A 20,876-nucleotide genomic window follows, 5' to 3' on the forward strand; every position below is an offset into this window, starting at 1 on the left:
GGGTAGCGACAGCTGCTCATGCCACCAACGTTGAAGAATTACTAAAAAAACGGAAAGGAAACAAAGCAGCACTAAACAGCGAACGCGGTACCCTGAGACTAGCTGGCCAGGCTGACGGCGCCCCCGACGGAAGCGCCGTATTCCCCCCCTCCCTAGTCAATAGTGGCGGCGCCGCGGTCTTCACACCATAGAGCTACTACTACCTACACTTCACATCTCCCCATCTACCGCCGGCATACCGGTCCGTAAGAGACAAGGATTGCACTTCTCTTTTCTTTTCTCGCGCTGGAAACGGTGGCCATGGCATGCGCCACTGAATATTTTAATTTCCTCAATAAATATTCTTTAATCTTATTTAATTAATTATTATGTGAAGTTTAAAACAGCGTAGCAATTTTTAAATTTGGCTTCACGTTACTTTTGTTTCTGGCAATCTTTTTGTTTACAAAGTCAGACCTAGCGCTTACTGCTTACTGCATCAACGAATGCAGGTGGCGTCAAAAGTCCCTCGCGGCCTTGCTTTTCTCGCTGAAAATTTGTACCTTGTCAGTGACTCTTTCTGACAGAAATCTACTCCTGGAATCATGACTGGCACAGATCATCCAGTCTCGAAGGTTGTGGTGCATCCACTGGTGCTGCTGAGCGTCGTAGATCATTTTAATCGCATGGGAAAGACCGGCCACCAAGATAGAGTTGTTGGCATCTTACTGGGCTCGTGGAAAGAAAAAGGTGTTTTGGACGTTTCTAATAGCTTTGCTGGTAAGTAGTTGATTACTACGAGTTCCTCGAACTATAGTGTACTGTTAATTTCAATCAACAACCTTACAGTACACGTTATGTTGCTGGTAGCACCGTAGTTGGCTTAATAGAACTGCTTTGTCACTACTTGCAATGTAACTGACTTTTGGTGCATATTTCACCCATGCGACAGAATTCTTTTTTTGGGCCGTTTCCAGCAGCAGATACTGCGCACACCAACCGCGTGTGTCGCCTGTTACTGCAAAAGTTATCTTAGTTTGCACAAAGTTGCGTGTCACTTGTTTGCACAAAATTGCGTGTAATGCCTATGAGTGGGTCTGAAGTTCGCTTTGCCTGGCGACCTTCCAAGCTGTGACGTTTTCCAAGCGGCGTGATGTTTCGTTATGCTAGCCGTGGTGCAGTACTGTGGAATACAGTCGTAAGGTCGAGATCGCTTAGTCATGATGTTGCGGTTTTCTTTTTGCAGTTCCATTCGACGAAGATGAAAAAGACAAGACTGTGTGGTTTTTGGATCACGACTACCTCGAAAACATGTACTCCATGTTCAAGAAAGTGAATGGTAAGGGTTTGCTGGTAGCCTTGTTGCTTCTTTTTGTCGTGTGCATTTCTGTCAACAGGCACATTTTCGTCAGAATAGCCTAGATCAATTCGTGATCAATCAAGAATGGAAGCCTTGTGCTGTAACTGCATTTATGTCCGCATTCAACAAGTAGATATTTCTTAGTAACTGTTTCCAGCCAGTGATGACACTTAAGTGAAGTGACGCTTGTGTGCCTTGTCACTAAAGATGTTGTATGACTGCTTCGGCATGTTTTCATTGTAGCACGGGAACGCATTGTTGGTTGGTACCACACAGGCCCAAACCTGCACCCTAGTGACATTCCTATCAATGAGCTGGTGCGAAGGTACTGCAGCACTTCTGTGAGTAGTTTTCCTCTTGCAAGTAGTGAAATGCTCTAAATATGGCTAAGGGCCTTGGAGCTATAGGGCGAAAAATGGAAACTGCAATTGACACAGTTTGTCTTGTAAAAAGTGCTATCTAAGGCTCGTTTGTTTTTAAGCCACGTTGGCACTTTGCAAAAAGCGAATGTGCTGCCAAACGGTGCATATGCGTAGGCTAGCATGCAAGTCATATTTCTGGTTGAAATTCTACGGTATCTGCGCAGTAGCCCATTGTGCCAATTGGCGGTGTGGACTGGGCACTTTTATTTTTCTGTCTTTTTGCTGCCTAATTTAACGCATGTCTCTGCGCAGTGCCGCTGCAGCCTAATAGTGCATGCAAAAGTGATTTGAGGTTTTATTATCATATACCTGCAGAGTCTTCTGCAATGTTCATTTGCGGCTTAGTTGAGCTTTTGACAACACTTGCGCCAACTGAAACATGTTGCTTTTTGCTGCTATAGGTGGTATACACTGGCGCACAGCCACAACACTGGTGCAACGCTGCCGACTGCCATGCTTGGGGGGCACATAGCAGATGAACGCCTGCTCCACAAGTGTTTCTTGCTCCTCCGCAAAAGAATAATTTTTTTTTGCCTCGTTTACACTTGCATTTTCTTTTCAAACATAGTTATTGGGCATGGCAAAAAATTGGTGTGCTGTGGCATGTCATTTTTTGCCATATATAAGTCACACCGATGAAAAATTTTGGGGGAAAAAAAATGACACATACTGGAAAGTGCAGTACTTGAATACTCATTAAACATGTTAGGTGAGTCACATAAGCATCTTTTATCCAGGATGATAGCATGGTAATGGTCTACATTCTGCATTGTCTTGAACGCAAAAAATGTGGTCAGCTGTATTCATCTATATGAAACAAACTCTTGGCATTGGCAATCTGAAAAGTTTTATCAGTAGATTATTACATTTCTCATGTTTTTAATTATTTGCCTCATTGCATAATCGTGCAAATTTTGCTGTATGTGATCCAGGAAACTGTTGAATTACCAAACTGGTAATTCAGACTGGGATGTCTATATTAAGGTCTTGTCTCAGTGTGACCGACATTTATGACAGAGTGATTTATTTTTTTTCCCTTTGACTCACATTCAGACTTAGTATGAGCTTGCTTGTACCATTGTGTCACACTCGCCAGCATTAGCTTTTTGCCCATTGCTCTTTTTAATATGCAAGAACACCTGGGTGCAAAGATTTGGGTGCAGCGTTGAATAACTACTGTGTGCTGTGGTGTAGCTTTGGATTGAAAAAAAAAAAATTACTATTCAGCTGCTTACGGTTCAGTGCTGAAGTGGGTGGCAAGTTTGATGATATGTTAAATGTGCTTCAAGGCTCAGGGAGCAGCCCTTATTTTTCTTTGTAGGTGCTTGTCATCATCGATGCTCAGCTGCTGTCCATTGGCCTGCCCACAGAAGCATACATAGCTGTTGAAGAAGTGCATGACGTGAGTGGTTGCTTTTACAACTGGCCTTGTAGCCCAGCTTGTACTACAGCCGTCTCCCATCTATGCTTGCAGGATGGCACACCCACCACCAAGACATTCGAGCATGTCCCCAGTGAAATAGGAGCAGAAGAAGCTGAGGAGGTTGGAGTCGAGCACCTTCTTCGGTGAGTGTTTTCATGAGCTTAGCACGCATGGCTGTATGTTTTGGGGCTTGAGCACACCACTGGTGGCTTTGTTTGCATGCAGGGACATCAAGGACACCACTTTGGGCACACTCTCACAGAGAATAACCAACCAGTTGATGGGCCTGAAGGGACTGCAGGGACAGGTGCATCACATACGGGATTATCTGGAGCAGGTAAGTAATGTGAGTGGTGTGCATCTGGTGGATGACCATTGCTTTGTGGGCTTTTACAGGTGGTGATGGGCACACTGCCAGTGAACCACACAATCATCTACCAGCTGCAGGACATCTTTAACTTGCTGCCTAATGTAGGCCTTCAAGATTTTGTCAAGTCTCTCTACATCAAGACCAATGACCAGATGCTGGTTGTGTACTTGGCATCTTTGGTGCGCTCTGTTGTGGCCCTGCATAACCTCATCAACAACAAGATCACCAACCGTGATGCTGAGAAGAAGGAATCTGCAAAGAAAGACGAGCCCAAGGATAAGAAACCTGAGGAGAAAAAGAAAGAAGTCAAGGCGTGAGCCATCCATTTCTGAGAAGCTGGCTTTCTGTGCTGCTGTTTGGCTTGGCTGCCTTTTGGCATGTCCACATGACTGCCAGGCCCTGCAAGTTGTGCATTGGCCTGCAGGATGACAGCCTAGTGGCTGTCTGCTGAGGAGAGCTGCTCAATAGTAAAGCTGAATTCAACCACCTAGTGTAAAGCTTGATTGTGTGCTTCTTTCTTATTCTAACTTTTAAGGCTTCCAGCAAGAATTTCTGCTTGCTGGGACAGCCACCCTTTTCCCTCCCTTTCATTTCTTTTCTTTCAGTGGAACGGTTCTAGCAGGTGAAAGTCGAGCACAGTTGCTGCTGGCTGAGCATGAATGTTAGATTACACTGCATCTGTACTATCGGCTGCTGAGCTGCATTGGTACAGTTAATGGAAGCGACCAATTTTTAATCTGAAGTTTTATGTCTAACAAAGAATCTAATATGTTTACCTCGGGGTGTTTTTGGAGTCCTGTTGCTGTTTCTGTCAAAAACTAATTCTGGTGTAGATATCAAAAGGTGTTGGTAACTTCATTCTATGGGATGCAAGCTGATGGTATTCAATGTATTTAAAGAAGATTGAAAGTGAAGAACTAGTATTGTCGTCTATACGTGCTTGGTGACTATTAAATATATATGGTCTGAGTGGGCATCTGCTTGTTGATTGTGCAAGTGTTTACAAGAAAGGACCTCCCCCTTAAGAATGAACTTTAGTATGGGAGTAATTGCTCATTAGCATCCACCCAAGTGCAGCCATACAGCTACAGAGGAAAGCTATTCAGCTTTCACAAAGGTATCGTAGGTGAAGAAAAATTCGTCCTGGTCTGGGGTTCGAACCTGGGACCACCGCCTGTCTGGGTCAATTGCTGCATCAACAGAGCCAATCAAGACTCCTAGCAGGTGGTAGGGCGAGAGCAAATTTATCAATAGCTCGAAATGAGAATGGTGTTTGGGCGATGTTTGGAGAATTTTCGTAGGTTGAGTAGATGTGTAATAGGGGAGTAATTACTTGTTTGCATGCACCAAAGCACAGCCATACGGTTACGAGAGAAAGCTTTGCAGCTTTCACTGCACCAACTGAGTTTGCACATGTAAAGTTTTTTCATGGGGACAAGGTGCTAGAGAATTTATAAAAGGTGCTTCAGGGGGTGAGGTAGAACCCATACCTGCTGTGCAATATGCACAATGTTATGACCAGTTTTCTTTAAACTATTGGAGGAAGAAGGGTGGGACTGGTACTGATATTTTAATTTTGCTGTTTTTTACATGGTGTCTTGCATTCTGGTGTTAAGCAGTGAGTAATTTGTGGGCCAAAAGTTCACTCTGGAGTTCTGGTATACTTCTAAATGTGTTTTTAATAATTTAAAAAGCTTTTCTGGAATTTCCTTTTTTGAAATATTGAGGCAAATGCTGCAAGAACTTTTTAGGTAAAGAAGTTCAAAGTAAAAGAACAGCTCTGTTAAAATAATTCGTTCACAATAAAAGTGGTGCGTCAACTTCAGTAGCCACCCGGCAATCAGCCGTCGCCACAAATTTCCCTGTGTAGTGTTCTAGTACAACGCTTGACAACTGGCCCTCATTCAAAGCCAGCACAGCATTCGGTGTTACTGGTCCAACCAATGCATTCTTTGCAACACACTCCCAGGCAACATTGCTGCCCCATTCAGGCATTTTACATGAAGTGGCTTCAAGAGTTGCTGGTAAACGGCCTTTAGAGCCCAAACAGCAGCTTGTGTGTGTGTGTGTTTTGGCTAGGTAGCAATGGCAGAAGACTGCACATCACGAATTAAAATGGATGGCCGTGACCTGCTTTTGCAAAAGGTCAATTCTGGGCATAAAAATGCAAAAGAAAGCTAGGTGTTGAATCTTGTTTAGAAAATGTTGGGAATATAAAATTGGGTTAAAAGCCAGAGTAGGTTTTTAATTTTCACCTGCCTGGTTCGCTGGTTCCTTCAAGTAATTCCTCAGTAATACTAACATGGCTTATAAATCTGAAAATTGCAGTGTTCTGTTGTAATGGCTGAAAGTGTAATGCTGCAAGCTTCTATGAGATCCTTATAATTTACATAGAAATGAAGTTTGTATGACAAATATGCAGAATTTCAGAACTTTAGCACTGGTTCTAAGTATGACTGCGAAACATAGCACTCAAAAAGTTGTTGCGTATACAGTTGAACCTCATTGTAACAAAACTGTTTATAACGAAGGAATGATTATCCTCCTTGGAAGCTCGGTCACCGCAAGCTGTAACAAAGTTACAGCTGTAATGAAGTAATCACTGGGCGTGGCTTCTCGACCCCTCCTTCCCCCCAACCGGGGGAAAGGAGGGGGAACCTTCAGCTTCACAATACGATGAGCTCAGTTGGCTTTGAGCAGCCTAAGCGAGTGGACATGTTTGAGCGTGTACCCCTGTTTCGTTGCGGTGTCAAGGAAACGATGGAGTGAACGTTGGAACAGTGCTACGCGTTGAAGCTTTGCATTAAACTGAGTAAGTCACCTGCCGAGACATTCGGCATGACCAAGAGCATGTAGGAATGATGCAATGTCGAGATCACAAGTGTTCGAATGGCACAAAGCATTTACAAACTGCCGTGAAGACGTTCATGATGAGCAACAGTCCGGGCGCCCGTCGACGACGATTATGGACGGTAATGTTGATTGTGTCGTCTTGAACGTTTTCACGGCCGTTTGTAAATGCTTTGTGCCATTGGAACACTTGTGATCTGGACACTGCATAATTCCCACATGTTGTCTTGATCATTTCAAACGTCTCGGTCGGTGACTTACTCAGTTTAATGCAAAGCTTCCCCACGTAGCGCTGTTCCAACATTTGCTCCATGCCTTCCTCGACGCAGTGATGAAACAGGGGTACATGCTCAAACACGTCCACTCGCTTTGCTTGCTCGAAGCAAACTGAGCTGCGCATTGTGAAGCTGAAGGTTCCCCCTCCTTCCTCCAAAACCGGTTTCACAATCTAGCTCATGCGCGTGCCATGCCCCGACTTGTCTGATTACTTTCAGGACAGACCGTGTATATTACTGCAACTTAACAACAATTGTCCAATTCATACTGCCATTGCCTGCAATTGATGATGCATTGTGTTAAGGAATTACTAATAATGAAGTAAAATTGTTCAATAACCTAGCCTGGTCAGTTTAAGGTGCAAGATTGCTTCACTTCCAGGATATCTGGCATGCAGTGGAAAAGATGTATGTGTGGCGCAGTATTAATTGCTATTGCATGATATTGGAGTGTGGTCATAGCTAACTTTGCATATGGCAGAGTTGTCAGGTGTTCGACACTTGCCTGCACTGCATAAAGCTTTAAAGCAGCAAGTACATATTGATGGGCCATGGTAGGAGACTGTGTAACAGACCCCCCCCCCCCCCACCCCCCACCCCCCCACTGGGAGGTGTGGTGCATATACAGTAGATCATGGAAGTTTAATACAATAGCATGGTTCTGTTCTGACAGTTGTAAACATGCTTATAAGGACTGCTTTAAAAATCAGTTTTGGCAGTCTTTGCAGATGTAAACCTGTAAAAAAATGAACATTCAATGAATGCTTCTGTCTTGTCATTAGTCGAGAGTTTCCCTTTTTTCCCTCCAGCGAGGGAGGTGGAGATATGCAAGGACACAAGCAATGTGTGACTAGTCGGTTTCTTGTTATGTACAACGCTGACAAACTGGTGCGAGCAGCAAGGCCTTAGTGGACACCAACCTTCTCAAAAAACTTCAGCTGCTGTCAAGTTAGTGCATAAGAAGGTGTCATCAACCAGCCAAAGCTTCATAACCACCTTTGGGTTAGGCAGTATTATTGTGGGACAAGTCCCCAGGATACATTAACTGCAACAAGTGCATAGCTTTGTTATAGGCCGGTGGTTCAAAGCCACATTTGTGGAGGTGAAAGTTAGACTTAGGTTATCTAATGTGCACTAGACATATCACACGATTATAGGAGGTGCTGCTGCTATTGACCTAGATTTGAGCGAGACTTTTGTCCCCAATTGTACATGAATAGGACAAGCTGTCGGGCTAGTTGGTGGTGATCCAAAAGCCATGCCACCCAATGTTCGAAAAAGCCACTGTGTTAAAAAAGCACCAGAACAAGCTGACACGTGAAATAGTGGAAGCCACCGATATTTTGAGGCTCGAGGGTGAAAGTGTAAGCGCACCCTCGGTTTCACTGTCTGAAAACTTTCTGGATCTGCTTGACTTACAAGAACGTCTTGCTGGGCAAGTTGGTAACTGTACATCTTTGGTAACAGGTGCAAAAACAGACACAACACGTCCCGTCTTTCTGCCCTGTGTTGTGTCTGTTTTCGCGCCTGTTACCAAAGATGTGCTGTTTGACTTAATCTTGGTTTTACAAGGAGTTACATTCTGTGCTCTTTTCGCCAATCTCTTTTTTTATCATTTTATTACTATCTTTTTCTTGCTTTTAGACTTACTTTTTGTTAAATTCAATTTTTTGATATTTTATCTTTCTCTCTGTTTTACTGCGTCTCATCTTATACCTTTAGGCGTGTTTTTTGCTGGCTTCACCTTTCTTGCTCATCCCCGTTTTTTTTTTAAATCCTGTTAGTTATCTAGTACACTTCATCTTCTGTGTTAAGCTGCGTTAATTGTTGGCTTCATCAGTTTTGTTAAACTTTCGCTTGCGTACCGAATCACTATTGTGTTTTCATTGCGGTTTTTTCTTGCCACTACGCTTTTTTTCACCACATTTGATCTTTGTTGGTGTGTATGTTTTAGTTCAATGTTATCGGACCCCTTCTTGCAAATTCCTTTAGTCAAGCCGCACCGCTATTTCACGTGTCGGAGGTTTTTATTTTTTTAAATGACTTCGTAAAAGATATTTCTTTGTCTCATCTTGTTCTGGTTTTATCCTGCCCTGTTCAATTCTTTGGTTTTTAACCCTTGTCATTTTACCACTACTTGTCATATCATTTCTGTTGCCACGAGTGCATAAAATTTTCGCCGCTTGTCGGCGCCTGTGCTTGGGTATATATGCAGTGTTTCGGTGTTCTTGAATAAAGTTGAAGTTCAGTGGCTGTGACGTCTTCTGTCCCTGTTTTTTAGCACTGTCAACAAAAGAATCAAATGTACATGTGGCAAAATATACTACTGTAGCCAAGCTGCAGATATGTGCCATGTGAAAAGATAAAGAGTGAATTTGTATATATTCTGCATGAACGCAATCTTTCCAGAAACTTCATGTGCACTTGTCTTCTGGAGGTCTTGCTAGCATTGCAGGATTTCACTGCTCAAAGTTCGCCTTCGATTTCTGCTTTACAAGAAGCTCGGCAAAACCCAAAGTGGAATTAGTGGATTGGTTTTAGTGTTTAACGGACGCCGCAGTGGAGTGTTCCGGATAATTTTGATTACCTGGGTTTCTTTAGCGTGTACCAACATTACACAATACACGGGCCTATAGCATCTCGCCTCCATTGAAATTCAACCGCCGTGGCTGGGATCAAGCCCGTGTCTTTTAGGCCTGCAGCTGAGCATCATAACCACTTAGCCACCGCGGCAGCCAAAATGGAATGATTCTGTTATGTACTATCAGTGTTGAATCAAATGCAGATATTAAGAGAAGATGTTGATTGAGAGAGACTGCATACTGGAACAGTTGATTTTCACTTCGAAGTACTAATTTTCACTTTCGAAGTGCGAAGGCCACTCTTGGCCTGCATGAATGAATACTTTCCAGAGCTAATATTTTTGAATTTTCCTTTCCACATTTCATTTGGCGCCGATGTTATGTTTGGTGCGAACATTGACAAGGAGGTATTTACAATTGACATCAACCCTAGCGTAGCCAAATGACACCAAATATTCATATTTTAATTAACACACCAGAGACCGTTTCAGAAACTTAAAGGTGCAGTAAAGAGGAATCCGAACTCGTATTTTTACCACAGGAACTCTATCTAAACGTTCCGAGCATTCTTAGAAACTTTGAATTATTGTCCTGTGTGGCCGATTGCCCTAATTAAATCGGATTAAACGCCCCGGATTTTTTTTTTAACTCAACGCGGTACGTAGGAGGAGTCAACCAACACGTCAGCCAGTCCCGCGGCGGCTTGCTGCACTGCCGTCAACGCAGCGATACATAAATCAAAGAGTCCACGTGTACTTTTATTTCCGTGGGCCTAATTTGGGGCAATATTGTCTGTGACTGAAGCTGTTTATTCACAGATATCTAAAAAACAAAAGAAAAGCGAAAGTGAGCCGTCACTGAACTGGCTGAAAGGCACGCGTTGGTTGGCTGCGCCTACCTATCGCATTCAGTTAAAAGAAAAGGCGGAAGCCGGGACATTTAATCCAATTTAATTAGGGCAGTCGGCCGCACAGGATAATAATCAGTTTCTAAGAATGCCCAGAACGTGTAGACAGAGTTCCGGCGGTAAAAAGACGAGTTCAAATTCCTCTTTAGTGCACCTTTAACAATACCGGCAGAGCTAACCAGGCTGGTTAGTAGATGGCAGCATGAAGCAGACATGAGCATGCAAGCAGATTTTCTCAGCAGTTATTTGAATGCCCTCAAGTTGGGATTCTTCATAACGCATTCCACTGACAATTCTTGTAATGTGCACCTCAAGCACATTCTACCGCTGTTTTTAGAGTGTGGTTTCAAAACAGATTCTGCAAGTTATGAACCACTGCTAAATGGGAAGTTGATTCAGTAAAGAACATTGTGCTAGTGCTGTTGCATGGAAAACATAAAAATCACAAATTTCTTAACGGTCACTTAGACACTCCTTTTCCTGGAGATCAAATGGCATTGTCTGTACTATCTACAAGTATGTGCACTTGTCAAAAACCTGCTATACTCATTACTATTCTTCCACAAAAAAAGTGCAGCATATCGTTAGCTTTGTGACATAGAAATAAACCCAAATACATCAACAGCACAGCTGGAAGGTACTGCATGCAGTCTTGATTCTCCTTTTCTGTTTTCTGTAAATTCTGCAGGTACAGCATGTATCTTGCAAAACCTTTACACACGGGTGGGACAACAAAGAAAAAAATCATCGTAAAACGGCATATTTTCCATGCTGCTTGATGTGCATAGAGGCCAGGAGTGGTGCAGGCATTTAATAGACTGGTTGCCTCAAAAATGCATGCACCATTCCATCAAAAATACGATGCTCATAGTGAGTACATTTATTGAAACAGCACTTTAGAGTAAATTTACAAGACCATGCCAGGAGGTTAATACAAATAAAAGACAAATGGAATCCAAGATATGTGTGTGACGCTGATCAGTCATCACTGAGGAGGTCTTCTTGCAGTTTGTAATCAACATTCTCATCGAGTACCAGATTCTCAATGTCATGCTCCAGCTCTTGCTCCAGCTGGTCCAGGTCTACATACTCCTCATTTTGAGCTCCTGCTTCCTCTTCAACAACAGACGCAATATCCTGTTGCTTCCCAGTGCACAGCAAGGGCTGCACAGGACCAGTAGCCTCAGTTGCATGCACAGTGTAGACAAAGGTGCCAGCTGATTCAGCTGCTTTCATCTCTTCCACAGGGTTACGATCCTGGAGAGGCACTATATTTGGAAAGTCTGAAGCAGGCTTTCTACCTGCAAGATGCTGCTGTTTAAGAAACTCCTCAGTCTTTACAGAGTCTTGAAGTCCAGGGAACAAGTTCTCGTAGTCCTCTGGATCTGCCAGGGCCTGGGCAGACTTCTCACTGATCTTGGCAAGCTGTTCCTTCCAGAGTTTCACAGCACGTGATGTCTGGCTAGGCACATAGCATTTTGCAAAAAAGGCAGCCTCGGGATACCGCCTTGTGGCTAGCAGGACCTCAAAAGCTTTCTCTGCATCGCCCAATAAGAACTTGGCAAGGAATGCTATATTGTTTTTACCGACTGCTTCGGCACTGGTTGCCAGCTTGGAAATCATGTCCGCATTGCTAGCAGATGTAGCAAGCAGAAGCAAGCCGGCAAAGTCCAAGGCGTTGTGCAGACATTCCTGGGCAAGAGAAAAGTCTCCGTGCGCCAGAGCCAGCTCAGCCAGTTGCTTCCACTTCTGCTCACTCTGAGCTTCCACTGCCAACTGGTGGGCAGTCTTTGTGTCACCAAGTTGCAAGCAAAGCTCAAACCTGTGTTCTGGATCAGTAGAAACAGCAAGTGCCTGTGCCTTGAAACCCTGTTTTTCCAAGAAGTGAGCAACACGGGTTCTTTGTTCCTTTGGGATGGTAGGCAGGACTTTGTCAGCAGTTTCGAAATCCCGACGCATTACTGCCGTTTGGTACTCAAGGACAGACAGCAACAAGGAGTAAGAGACAACGTTGAGCTCCTTGTCACCTAAGAAAAGGCGGCTCTCTTTTGAGATGTACCCAAGCACATACATTGTGCGATCTAGGTGAGCTATAGTGACAATCTCTCCACCCACATAATAGTTCAGTCGGTTTACACTATTTGTGTAGATGAAGCAGTCGCCCACCCACAGGCCCGTCTTTACAGATTCTTGCACCTCGCCAAGAACATCAAAGGCTTCTTCAATGCCATCTTCCGTTACACCTTCTTTTGCTTCACGGGCCTTGGTAACAGCATCCTGGTCATACTTCAGGATGTAGAAGGAGTCTTCAGTGGCAATACTGACAAGCTCACCATTCTCAGACCAGTAGACATGCTTTGGTTGAATGTCAATGCGACGGACTAGTTCTAACGACTCCCAGTCATAGAAAGCAAGTCCGCTTACTGACCTGACGCCTAACATGAAGCCACCAAAAATACCCTCAGCCCCAAACTCGGGCTTGAAGGCCTTTCGTTCCTTGAAGTTTTTGAAAATCTTGACAGTCGAGCCATTCTCTCTCACAGCGTATTCAGATGAGTCTAGGGCCCACACAAACTCCTGTGCCGAGCCAAAGCTCTTGTTACGCAGTGCCATGGCTGTGTAGATGATGTATTCACCATCACCACATACGACAACGAACCGTCCATTGGGGTTGTGCGAGATGGTCTGCGGGTAAATCTCACAGCTGCCCATATCTTTGACTTGCAACGGAAGTCGTTCCCCATCCTTTATTTCCGTGTCCGTCATTGCCTTAAGGTTCGCCTGCTGAATTTCAGAGTGCTTGGCCCAGATTATCTTACCCGAATTGTCCATAGACATGGCCGGCTCTTCCCGACCGAGCTTTATAATGATGCTCCCTTCATCGTAGCCCAGCGCCATGTTGTTCGAGCCCTGAAGAGAGCAGATGGTCCAGACTCGCTCCAATCCATAGTTGAGGGTGCTCTCGAGCCGGTATGTATTGGCATGCCAGATGCGTACTGTGCCATCTTCCGAGCCGGACATGATGATGGGAAGCTCAGGATGGAAACATACAGCGGTGATGTTCTGAGCGTGGCCCTCTAGGGTCTGGACGCATGTCTTGTTCTGGTAGTCCCAGATCTTGACAAGCCGGTCGTCGGCGCCGGAGATGAGGTACGGCTTGTCGCCACCGTGGTAGTAGTCTACGCAGTTGACCCCTTTCTCGTGCCCTTCTAGGGTGAAGTTCGGAGTCACGGAGCCCAGCTGCCACACCTTGACTGTTCGGTCCAAAGATGCGCTCGCAAAAGTGTTGTTGTCCTTTGGGTTGATGACAATTTGCATGACATAGTGGGTGTGACCTTCGAACACCTGCGTGCATGCCCACTGTTTTTCCCAGTTCCAAAGCTTGATCAGCATGTCGTCACTGGACGTCAAGATGAAGGGCTGGGTTGGATGGACAACGATAGAGCGAATGTAGTCCGAGTGAGCCTCAAACATGTGCACCCTTTCCAAGGTGTTGTAGTTGAACACTCGGACTTGCATATCGTCAGAACCAGTGATAACCCAGTTCTTCCGAGGAACGAACTTCGCAGCTCTCACTGGTAGGTCACAGACTTCAAACGTCTTGACAAGCTGTTGGCTCTCACAGTTCCAGACATGAACGTTACCGTTGTAGAGGCTTGCCAGCATCCATGGCTCGGTGGGGTGCAGGTCGACGCATTTCACACGATCAGACCTGGCCAGAAGCTTTCTCTTGACATCTAACTTTAACGGCATCTTTGATGCAGCTTTACACAAGCAACATAGAAACGTCAAAAATCATACGTCCGTTCGCCCCGGTGTTACGTGGCACAACAACGTCCACACCGCAAACAGCATTCACGAGTGTCTGATGTGGCTTAGAATTGACCAATGCCGTCTTTTTGTATATTACACATTAATGTAGAGGGCGCAAACTTTCAAATATAGCGAATGTAGCCATGTGAACCTCTAACAAGTGCACCATTTTCAAGATTTCTTTTTATTTTTAAATAATTTTGTTATTTTTAATGTCTGTACATTGTACGATGTCCGTCCGATACAGAAAGGTGTGCTCATAATATTTAATATAATCCGATCCAATCCAACGAGTGTGCATAGCTAGGATATGGTGGCTAGATTGGAAAGGTGTGAAAACCGGCAGGGAAACATGGCCCCACAGCGCGCCGATGCCGTGTGGCGGCGCTGACGGCAGAGGCGCGGTTAGGCGCGCAGCCAAAATGAGCGCATCGCCTAGGCTAAATTTAACCACTGAAGCGAAAATAAGCCCGTTTTGCTTATCGCGCGTTTTCTGCTAGTGTCAAAGAATGAATATTTATCATAAAATAGTATTTCATAAACTCGCATCATTATTCCCTTGAAATATGCTGCTTCACAAGCCGAGTTTGCATTGCATAGCTGAACTGATGCGCGTTTTGTGCATGCACATTTCGAGACGCTGCCCAAGATGTGAGGGACGCTGTTAATGCCGCAGCGGAAGGTTGTGGAATAATTTAAACGACCTGGGTTTCAACGTGCACTGACTCTCTGCGTTGCGCCGCCACCGAAACGCAGCCACTACACGTACGTACGGCGAGAAGAGCAGGTTGTAATGCGTGCCGTAGGACCTCAAAACTGCAGTCGCATGGCTGAAGGCGAAAATTAAAACTCGTTTTTAGGGAAAGGAAATATCGCAGTATCTGTCTCACATATATCGGTGGACACCTGAACCGCGCCGTAAGGGAAGGAATTATGAAGGAGGGACTAAGAGAAGAAAGAGTGGCCGTAGTGGAGGGCCCCGGAATAATTTCGACCACCTGGGTATCTTTAACGTGCACTGACATCGCGCAGCACATGGGCGCCTTAGCGTTTCGCCTCCATCGAAACGCGGCCGCCGCGGTCGGGTTCGAACCCGCGGGTACTCCGGATCAGTAGCCAAGCGCCATAACCATTAGTAGCCACCGCGACGGGTAGAATGAAGGCGCCCCAAAGCACAAACCAGGCGCCCCAACGCACAAATCGGTTTTTGTTGCCGCTTGCGAACCTGTAGCATGTATGCCATATCTTGACGCTCATGTAAGCAATGAAGCAGCACATCTGGCCATGAAATCGTTTATTTACAAGTGAAGGAAAAAAATTTTCAGAATTTTATCTACAACACACAAAGCTTCAGTGGTTTCCGTTTCTTATCACCATCCTTCTGATTTATACCCTTAAGGGAAAAAAAATCCTTGTGAGGCAATAAAAACGTGCAACTGATGCTGTCAGCGCAACAGAATGCTAAAAACGACTAATTTTTGGCACGTATCACTAATTGACTGCAGAATACCTCTTCCGCAGCTTCGACATGCAAGCGCGTTCGGCTGAACGCATGTGCAAGTTCGTTTTCAAGGATGGTGACAAGACTGTAAAATGATACTGACGGCCTTGGCACTTGGGATCGCTCGAGACCACTTGGCAAACATTCCCTGGCAGACAGGGGCACGGAACAGAAAGTTTTTTTTTATGTTTTTCTGTATCCCGTGTCACACCCAGGCGCAAAGCACCAACGCTCCGTCTTCTTTTTTGTTGTTGAAGGCATCTCGCCCTCAGATGAGAAAACGCTGCTACAGACACTCCAATACAGGTGACGAAACGAATTGAACTGCTACGGGGTGCGCAAGGCCGACGCGGCTGAGTTTACCGCGCCGCTACTAGCAGCGCCACATTCCTCCTGGCGGCATCGGTGCGCAGAGGGGTCACGCTCGGCCGACAGAAAGCGCCGCGCTCTTCACACCTTTCCAATCTAGCCACCTTAGCTAGGGTGGCTTACCATAGCACTCAGTAAGCACTCAGTCTCATAACACATAATTTTTTTTTGTTTACAACAACGTTTTTAGATGGGGTCAGTTTGCAACATAGAGTTTCTAAATATTGCCAAGAGCGACGGCACGGCAAGGCCTTTGGCGCCGGCGAGCGGAGCGAAGCGGGCCCACGCGATCGCCGCCTGAGGCTCTGCGGCCGCTTTTGAGAACTCGCGTGCGTCGTCTGCTACTCCCTGCCTGAGGAGCGTCAGCAAACAGCGGCTCGCGTGCGTACAAAAACGTATCTAAGGAATAAAAACGCATTTTCGCTTTGTTATTTTTTATTACTGAAACAAGACGGTTTAGCATTCATAGCCAAATTTTTAACCACGCGTTAGAAACGGCTGCTAACATGCGCATGAGAGGCGCATTCAAGAAAATACGCACTTTTAGCTGGGCGTACAAAGTAAAAGCGTGCGTACGCATCGCTCACTGCATTGCGTACGCTGTAAAAAGAGAGTTTTAGTATAACGTTAGCGTGATAGCGGATCTAAAGGAAAATACGTTAGCGTGCCGTAAGCAACTTATCCACTGGAAGTTTAGTATAGCGTTCCGAAAACGTTAAACTTGAACTACATTACATGGAGACGGAAGGCGCATTTAAAATGGGCGCCACAGGTGCTAATTCGCCAAAAGAATAGATGTCGGAGTGTTTTACAGCCTATTGATACAGTAACGCTTATTTCCGCCAGCAAAATTAATGTCCAAGAAAATGTCTAAGCGCTTAAAAATCTGTGAAACAAGATTATGATAATGATGGATTGTGGCTGTTCTTTTTATCGGACGGACACAATTAACATACATAACCTAGCCGGTTGTGAGAAAAAAAAAGGAAAGAGGAAAGGAAGGTGGTGTGGGTGGATGGTCAAAAGTTTCCAGAGAGAGTTCCAGAGAGCGATAAATCGCTCGCACATCAGCCCGTCACCACTGATCACCACGTAAACCATATAGTTTCTAATTATAAGTAAGAAATAGTAGGCCACCACCCAGCCAAAAAAAAAACAAACAATGGGTCCCATTAGGCATACCGTTTGGTTCCATTTGAAACCACTTAGACCCAATTGGCCAGCCATATGGTCGAATTGAATTTATTTTCTCCAGAAAAACAATGGATATTCAGGCAAAAAGCTGCTTTTGCAGCTTGACTGGGCCCGGAAAACCTTTAGATAGCAGTGGCTTCGACATATCGGGTGATGGAAATGAACATAAGAAAGATACAACAAAGGAGAACAAATATACACATTATCAAATACAAACAATGAATACACTTAATACATACAATTGTATGGTTAAACCTATAACTTTTAGGCTAATCTAGTGTAAAATAATACGTTATCAAGAAATACACATGTAATGGAATCACAAAGATCTACTTAATGTTCACTAATAGATATTTTGAGCATATGTACATACATGAAAAGCAGAATATACACATCAAGTTGTATGAAATAATCAAAGTCAAAATAATCAAATCCAACTGGGTAGCCATTTGGTTTCCCTAGTTACAGTTGGGCATTCCTATTGGTTCTGCGTTTCCAAATGGATTACCCAACTGATTCGCGAGGTTCCAATTGGTTTCGGCACTCCCAGTTGGATCGCCCAACTGGAACCATTTGAAACCAATTGGAGCTCCCAGTTGGAAAATCTAATTGGAAGTCAATGGTGTCCTTCACTGAATCTGTATATATATATATATATATATATATATATATATATATATATATATATATATATATATATATATATATATATATATATATATATTTTTAGCTGGCTATAAAACAAAACACTTGACTAATTAGGTTGAAAAGAGATATTAGCAGCTTAATCTTTTGAATTGTTTTCATCATCTCCACCATCACAGCAGGAATTCTTAAATTAGATAACTTCGCTTAACGGTCAACCGCCAACTGGCTTCAGCTATGGGGTCTCATGAGTGGAGTATATAAGTGACTGCAAAAATGCGTTCTCTGGGTATATGTTGAGAATGTATGTTGGTATACAGTGTCTGACTATAATGTTCAATACATGCTTGTTGGTCTCGCTTGATTTTCATTCAGGCGTGTAATTATATTTTCAGTTATCTTGTAGAAACGTTGGCAGAAGTCTCACAGCAGTCATAGAAGAAAGGCTAATTGGTTCCAAATGAAATTATAATTTTTTTTATTTTTTCGGCCAGTTCAAACCATTTGAGTCGAATAGGTATGCCATTTGAGTTCAGTCGGTGGGCCGTTTGGTCTGTTTGGGTGACCAATTATTTTTAACTGGAAGCACCAGTTGGGCTCAATTGGTCGAGCCCAATGGGTGCGAAAACAAAATTGTTTTTCGACCATTTGGTTTCAACTGTAAATTTTCCAACTGGACCCAGTGTTTTTTTTTTTTACTAACCCATCCCCACTGATCACCTGCAGTTTCTAAATATAAGTAAGATTATAGTAAGCCACCACACCCATCACTACTCATCACCACGTGAACCATAAAGTTTCTAAATGCAAATAAGAAATAGTAATCTCAGGTACTAGGCGCGAACACACACAGACACAAGGAAGGGTACGGGACAAAGCGCTTTGTCCCGTACCCTTCCTTGTGTCTGTGTGTGCTCGGGCCTAGTATACCTAAGATGAATTTTACCATGGAACTCGCCCAAGAAGACGTTCTTTTAAGAAATAGTAAGAAACTCGGACGTAGGCACCTTGGTGTCATCGTCTTGTCAATCGCCTCCACTGAAGCAACGTCCTTGATTGTCCGCGCTCACCGCAGTGCCATAGAGCATAGCCTCCTCTATTTTTTCTAGTTTCTAAATATTACCTAGAGAGAAAGCTGGCCCCACCGTATATGCGAGTTTCTTAAAGGGCAGTTCACCCACCGTGGGCGTGTGGAAATGCCGGGAAGACTGCATACGTATCGTACTTGGCTTGACCCTAACATAACTACGACTGCAGGAATACAAACTCTCGCAAATTTTACCCGCCGTTCTGACTCAGTGATTAGGGCGCTCGACTACTGATCCGGAGTTCCCGGTTTCGAACCCGACCGCGGCGGCCATGTTTCGATGGAGGCGAAACGCTAAAGCGCCCGTGTGCTGTGCGATGTCAGCGCACGTTAAAGATCCCCAGGTGGCCGAAATTATTCCGGAGCCCTACACTACGGCACCTATCTTCCCCCTACTTTATCCCTTCCCTTACGGCGCGGTTCAGGTGTCCAACGATATATGAGACAGATACTGCGCCATTTCCGCTAATAATAATAATAATAATAATAATAATAATAATAATAATAATAATAATAATAATAATAATAATTGGTTTTGGGGGAAAGGAAATGGCGCAGTATCTGTCTCATATATCGCTGGACACCTGAACCGCGCCGTAAGGGAAGAGATAAAGGAGGGAGTGAAAGAACAAAGTCCCGAAAACCAATTTTCAATTTGCGCAAATTACATGTTGCCACGAAGCGTTGTTTTATAATTAATATCTCCTGTAATAAAATAAATAGGCAGAAAAGCAGATTGGCGTAAACGAGCACCGAATTTGCTCATGGCGAAAGACAGCTTTCGCTTTTTGTTGTCAAATATTATTACCGTGGAAAATAAATTTTTCCGCTTAACAGATACACTTTTAAGAACAAATATTCTTTCAAAAAACTGTTGACGCTTAAAATAGTACACTATAGAAGCTTCCGTTTTCACATTGTGGAAAAAAAAAACGTTTCATATTGGTGTCTGCTACTGCGGGCTCGTGCCCCATTTCCGTGCACATGCTAAGGTTCGTGTCATGAGAAACTCGCCCTAGCCCTCGCTTTTCTGCGAGAAACTAGTTTGCCCGCATTAATTAATTGCCGGCTCTTGCCATGTCTTGACGCTGCGCTCACCGATTTTGACAAGAAAAACATGAATTAGGAAGTGGAAACCTGTCTTACCCACGGCCGTGTTCATGCTGATAAGTGCAACATGCGGGTACTTGCATGAATTAATTCATGAAGTGGAAGTTGTTCCTGCGTGCAATGCGCGGCCAACGCCAGTGTTCGAAATGAAGCAAACGCAGTCCTTGGCGAGTACGGTGCGCTTGTCGAAGTACTCTACGCTGAGAAGTGTATCCGACACTCCTGAGATAAATGTGCAGAGTGGTCACAGCAGCAGAATGTTGAGTCCTCAATAAACAAAAAAAAACTTTGTTTCCTTCTTTCACCTCATTGCACAGATAGCACAGGCTCCCGCTCAGCGAACCCGGCTTGGTGCGTAAATGGCTCCCAGCGATGGGGCAAACGGACCTGAGGCCTAGCAGGCACCAGACACTGTACTCAGCTCACGTCGAGTTAAGGTGGCCACCGTAGTCGAGTCAAGCGCCTTCTAATGCTTCGGATCTCAAATGGACTGCGTGCGTAGCTGGATAGCGTACTACACCACCACAAAAGCGCACAAAACATCAGTGAAAACACCAGTGGTTAAAACAAAATTGAACTGCCAAAAAATTCCAATAAGTAGAAAGTCAACAAGCCACCGGACGTCAATCCGAAACCGCACTCTTCCTGGCATGCCGCGGGCGTCCACGATGACATGGAGGAAGGAAAACTCGTGAGAGTAAGTGAGTGAAAAACTTTTATTGAACATTTGCGTAGTTCGGCGGCAGCAGGATCCGCGTCGTCTTCATATCAGGCGATCCCGGATCCCGTCTTCGCAAGGTCGGGTCCTCATTCCAGGGCTCCGCTGAGCCGCGCTGCCTCGTAAGCGTGCTGCACGAGGGTCCTTTGGACCGTGAGCTCGCTGCTGACGAGCCGGCTCTCCCATTGCTCCGCACAATTGTGTGTTTGTGTTGGTGGAATTTTATGTTTCGCTCACACTCCCATGTGATGTGGTACAGCGTTGGTACCGC

General features: G+C 44.6%; 2 protein-coding genes across 2 annotated transcripts; one reads left to right on the top strand and one right to left on the bottom strand.

Moving 5' to 3' along the window:
* Positions 1-468: 468 nt before the first annotated feature.
* Rpn8 (regulatory particle non-ATPase 8) lies at positions 469-4,045 on the top strand. Its single transcript, XM_077647117.1, has 7 exons — positions 469-759; positions 1,226-1,318; positions 1,583-1,680; positions 3,083-3,163; positions 3,236-3,327; positions 3,410-3,521; positions 3,581-4,045. Exons 1-7 carry the CDS (start codon positions 585-587, stop codon positions 3,869-3,871), a joined length of 942 nt encoding a protein of 313 aa, XP_077503243.1. The 5' UTR covers positions 469-584; the 3' UTR covers positions 3,872-4,045.
* Positions 4,046-11,033: 6,988 nt separating this feature from the next.
* Positions 11,034-14,059, bottom strand: beta'COP (coatomer subunit beta'). The gene has a single exon (XM_077647118.1). It carries the CDS (start codon positions 13,919-13,921, stop codon positions 11,147-11,149), a length of 2,775 nt encoding a protein of 924 aa, XP_077503244.1. The 5' UTR covers positions 13,922-14,059; the 3' UTR covers positions 11,034-11,146.
* Between the last annotated feature and the right edge of the window lie 6,817 nt (positions 14,060-20,876).

Source organism: Amblyomma americanum, chromosome 1 (genome assembly GCF_052857255.1).
Source record: "Amblyomma americanum isolate KBUSLIRL-KWMA chromosome 1, ASM5285725v1, whole genome shotgun sequence".
Classification (NCBI taxonomy): Eukaryota; Metazoa; Arthropoda; class Arachnida; order Ixodida; family Ixodidae; genus Amblyomma; species Amblyomma americanum.

What these genes read in the sequence shown, in the direction of transcription:
- Rpn8 (XM_077647117.1), top strand. Translation starts at nt 585, where the DNA reads ATGACTGGCACAGATCATCCAGTCTCGAAGGTTGTGGTGCATCCACTG. An exon ending in CATGTTCAAGAAAGTGAATG is followed by an intron (nt 1,319 to 1,582) that starts GTAAGGGTTTGC and finishes TTTTCATTGTAG; the next exon opens with CACGGGAACGCATTGTTGGT. An exon ending in TACGGGATTATCTGGAGCAG is followed by an intron (nt 3,522 to 3,580) that starts GTAAGTAATGTG and finishes GGGCTTTTACAG; the next exon opens with GTGGTGATGGGCACACTGCC.
- beta'COP (XM_077647118.1), bottom strand. Translation starts at nt 13,921, where the DNA reads ATGCCGTTAAAGTTAGATGTCAAGAGAAAGCTTCTGGCCAGGTCTGAT.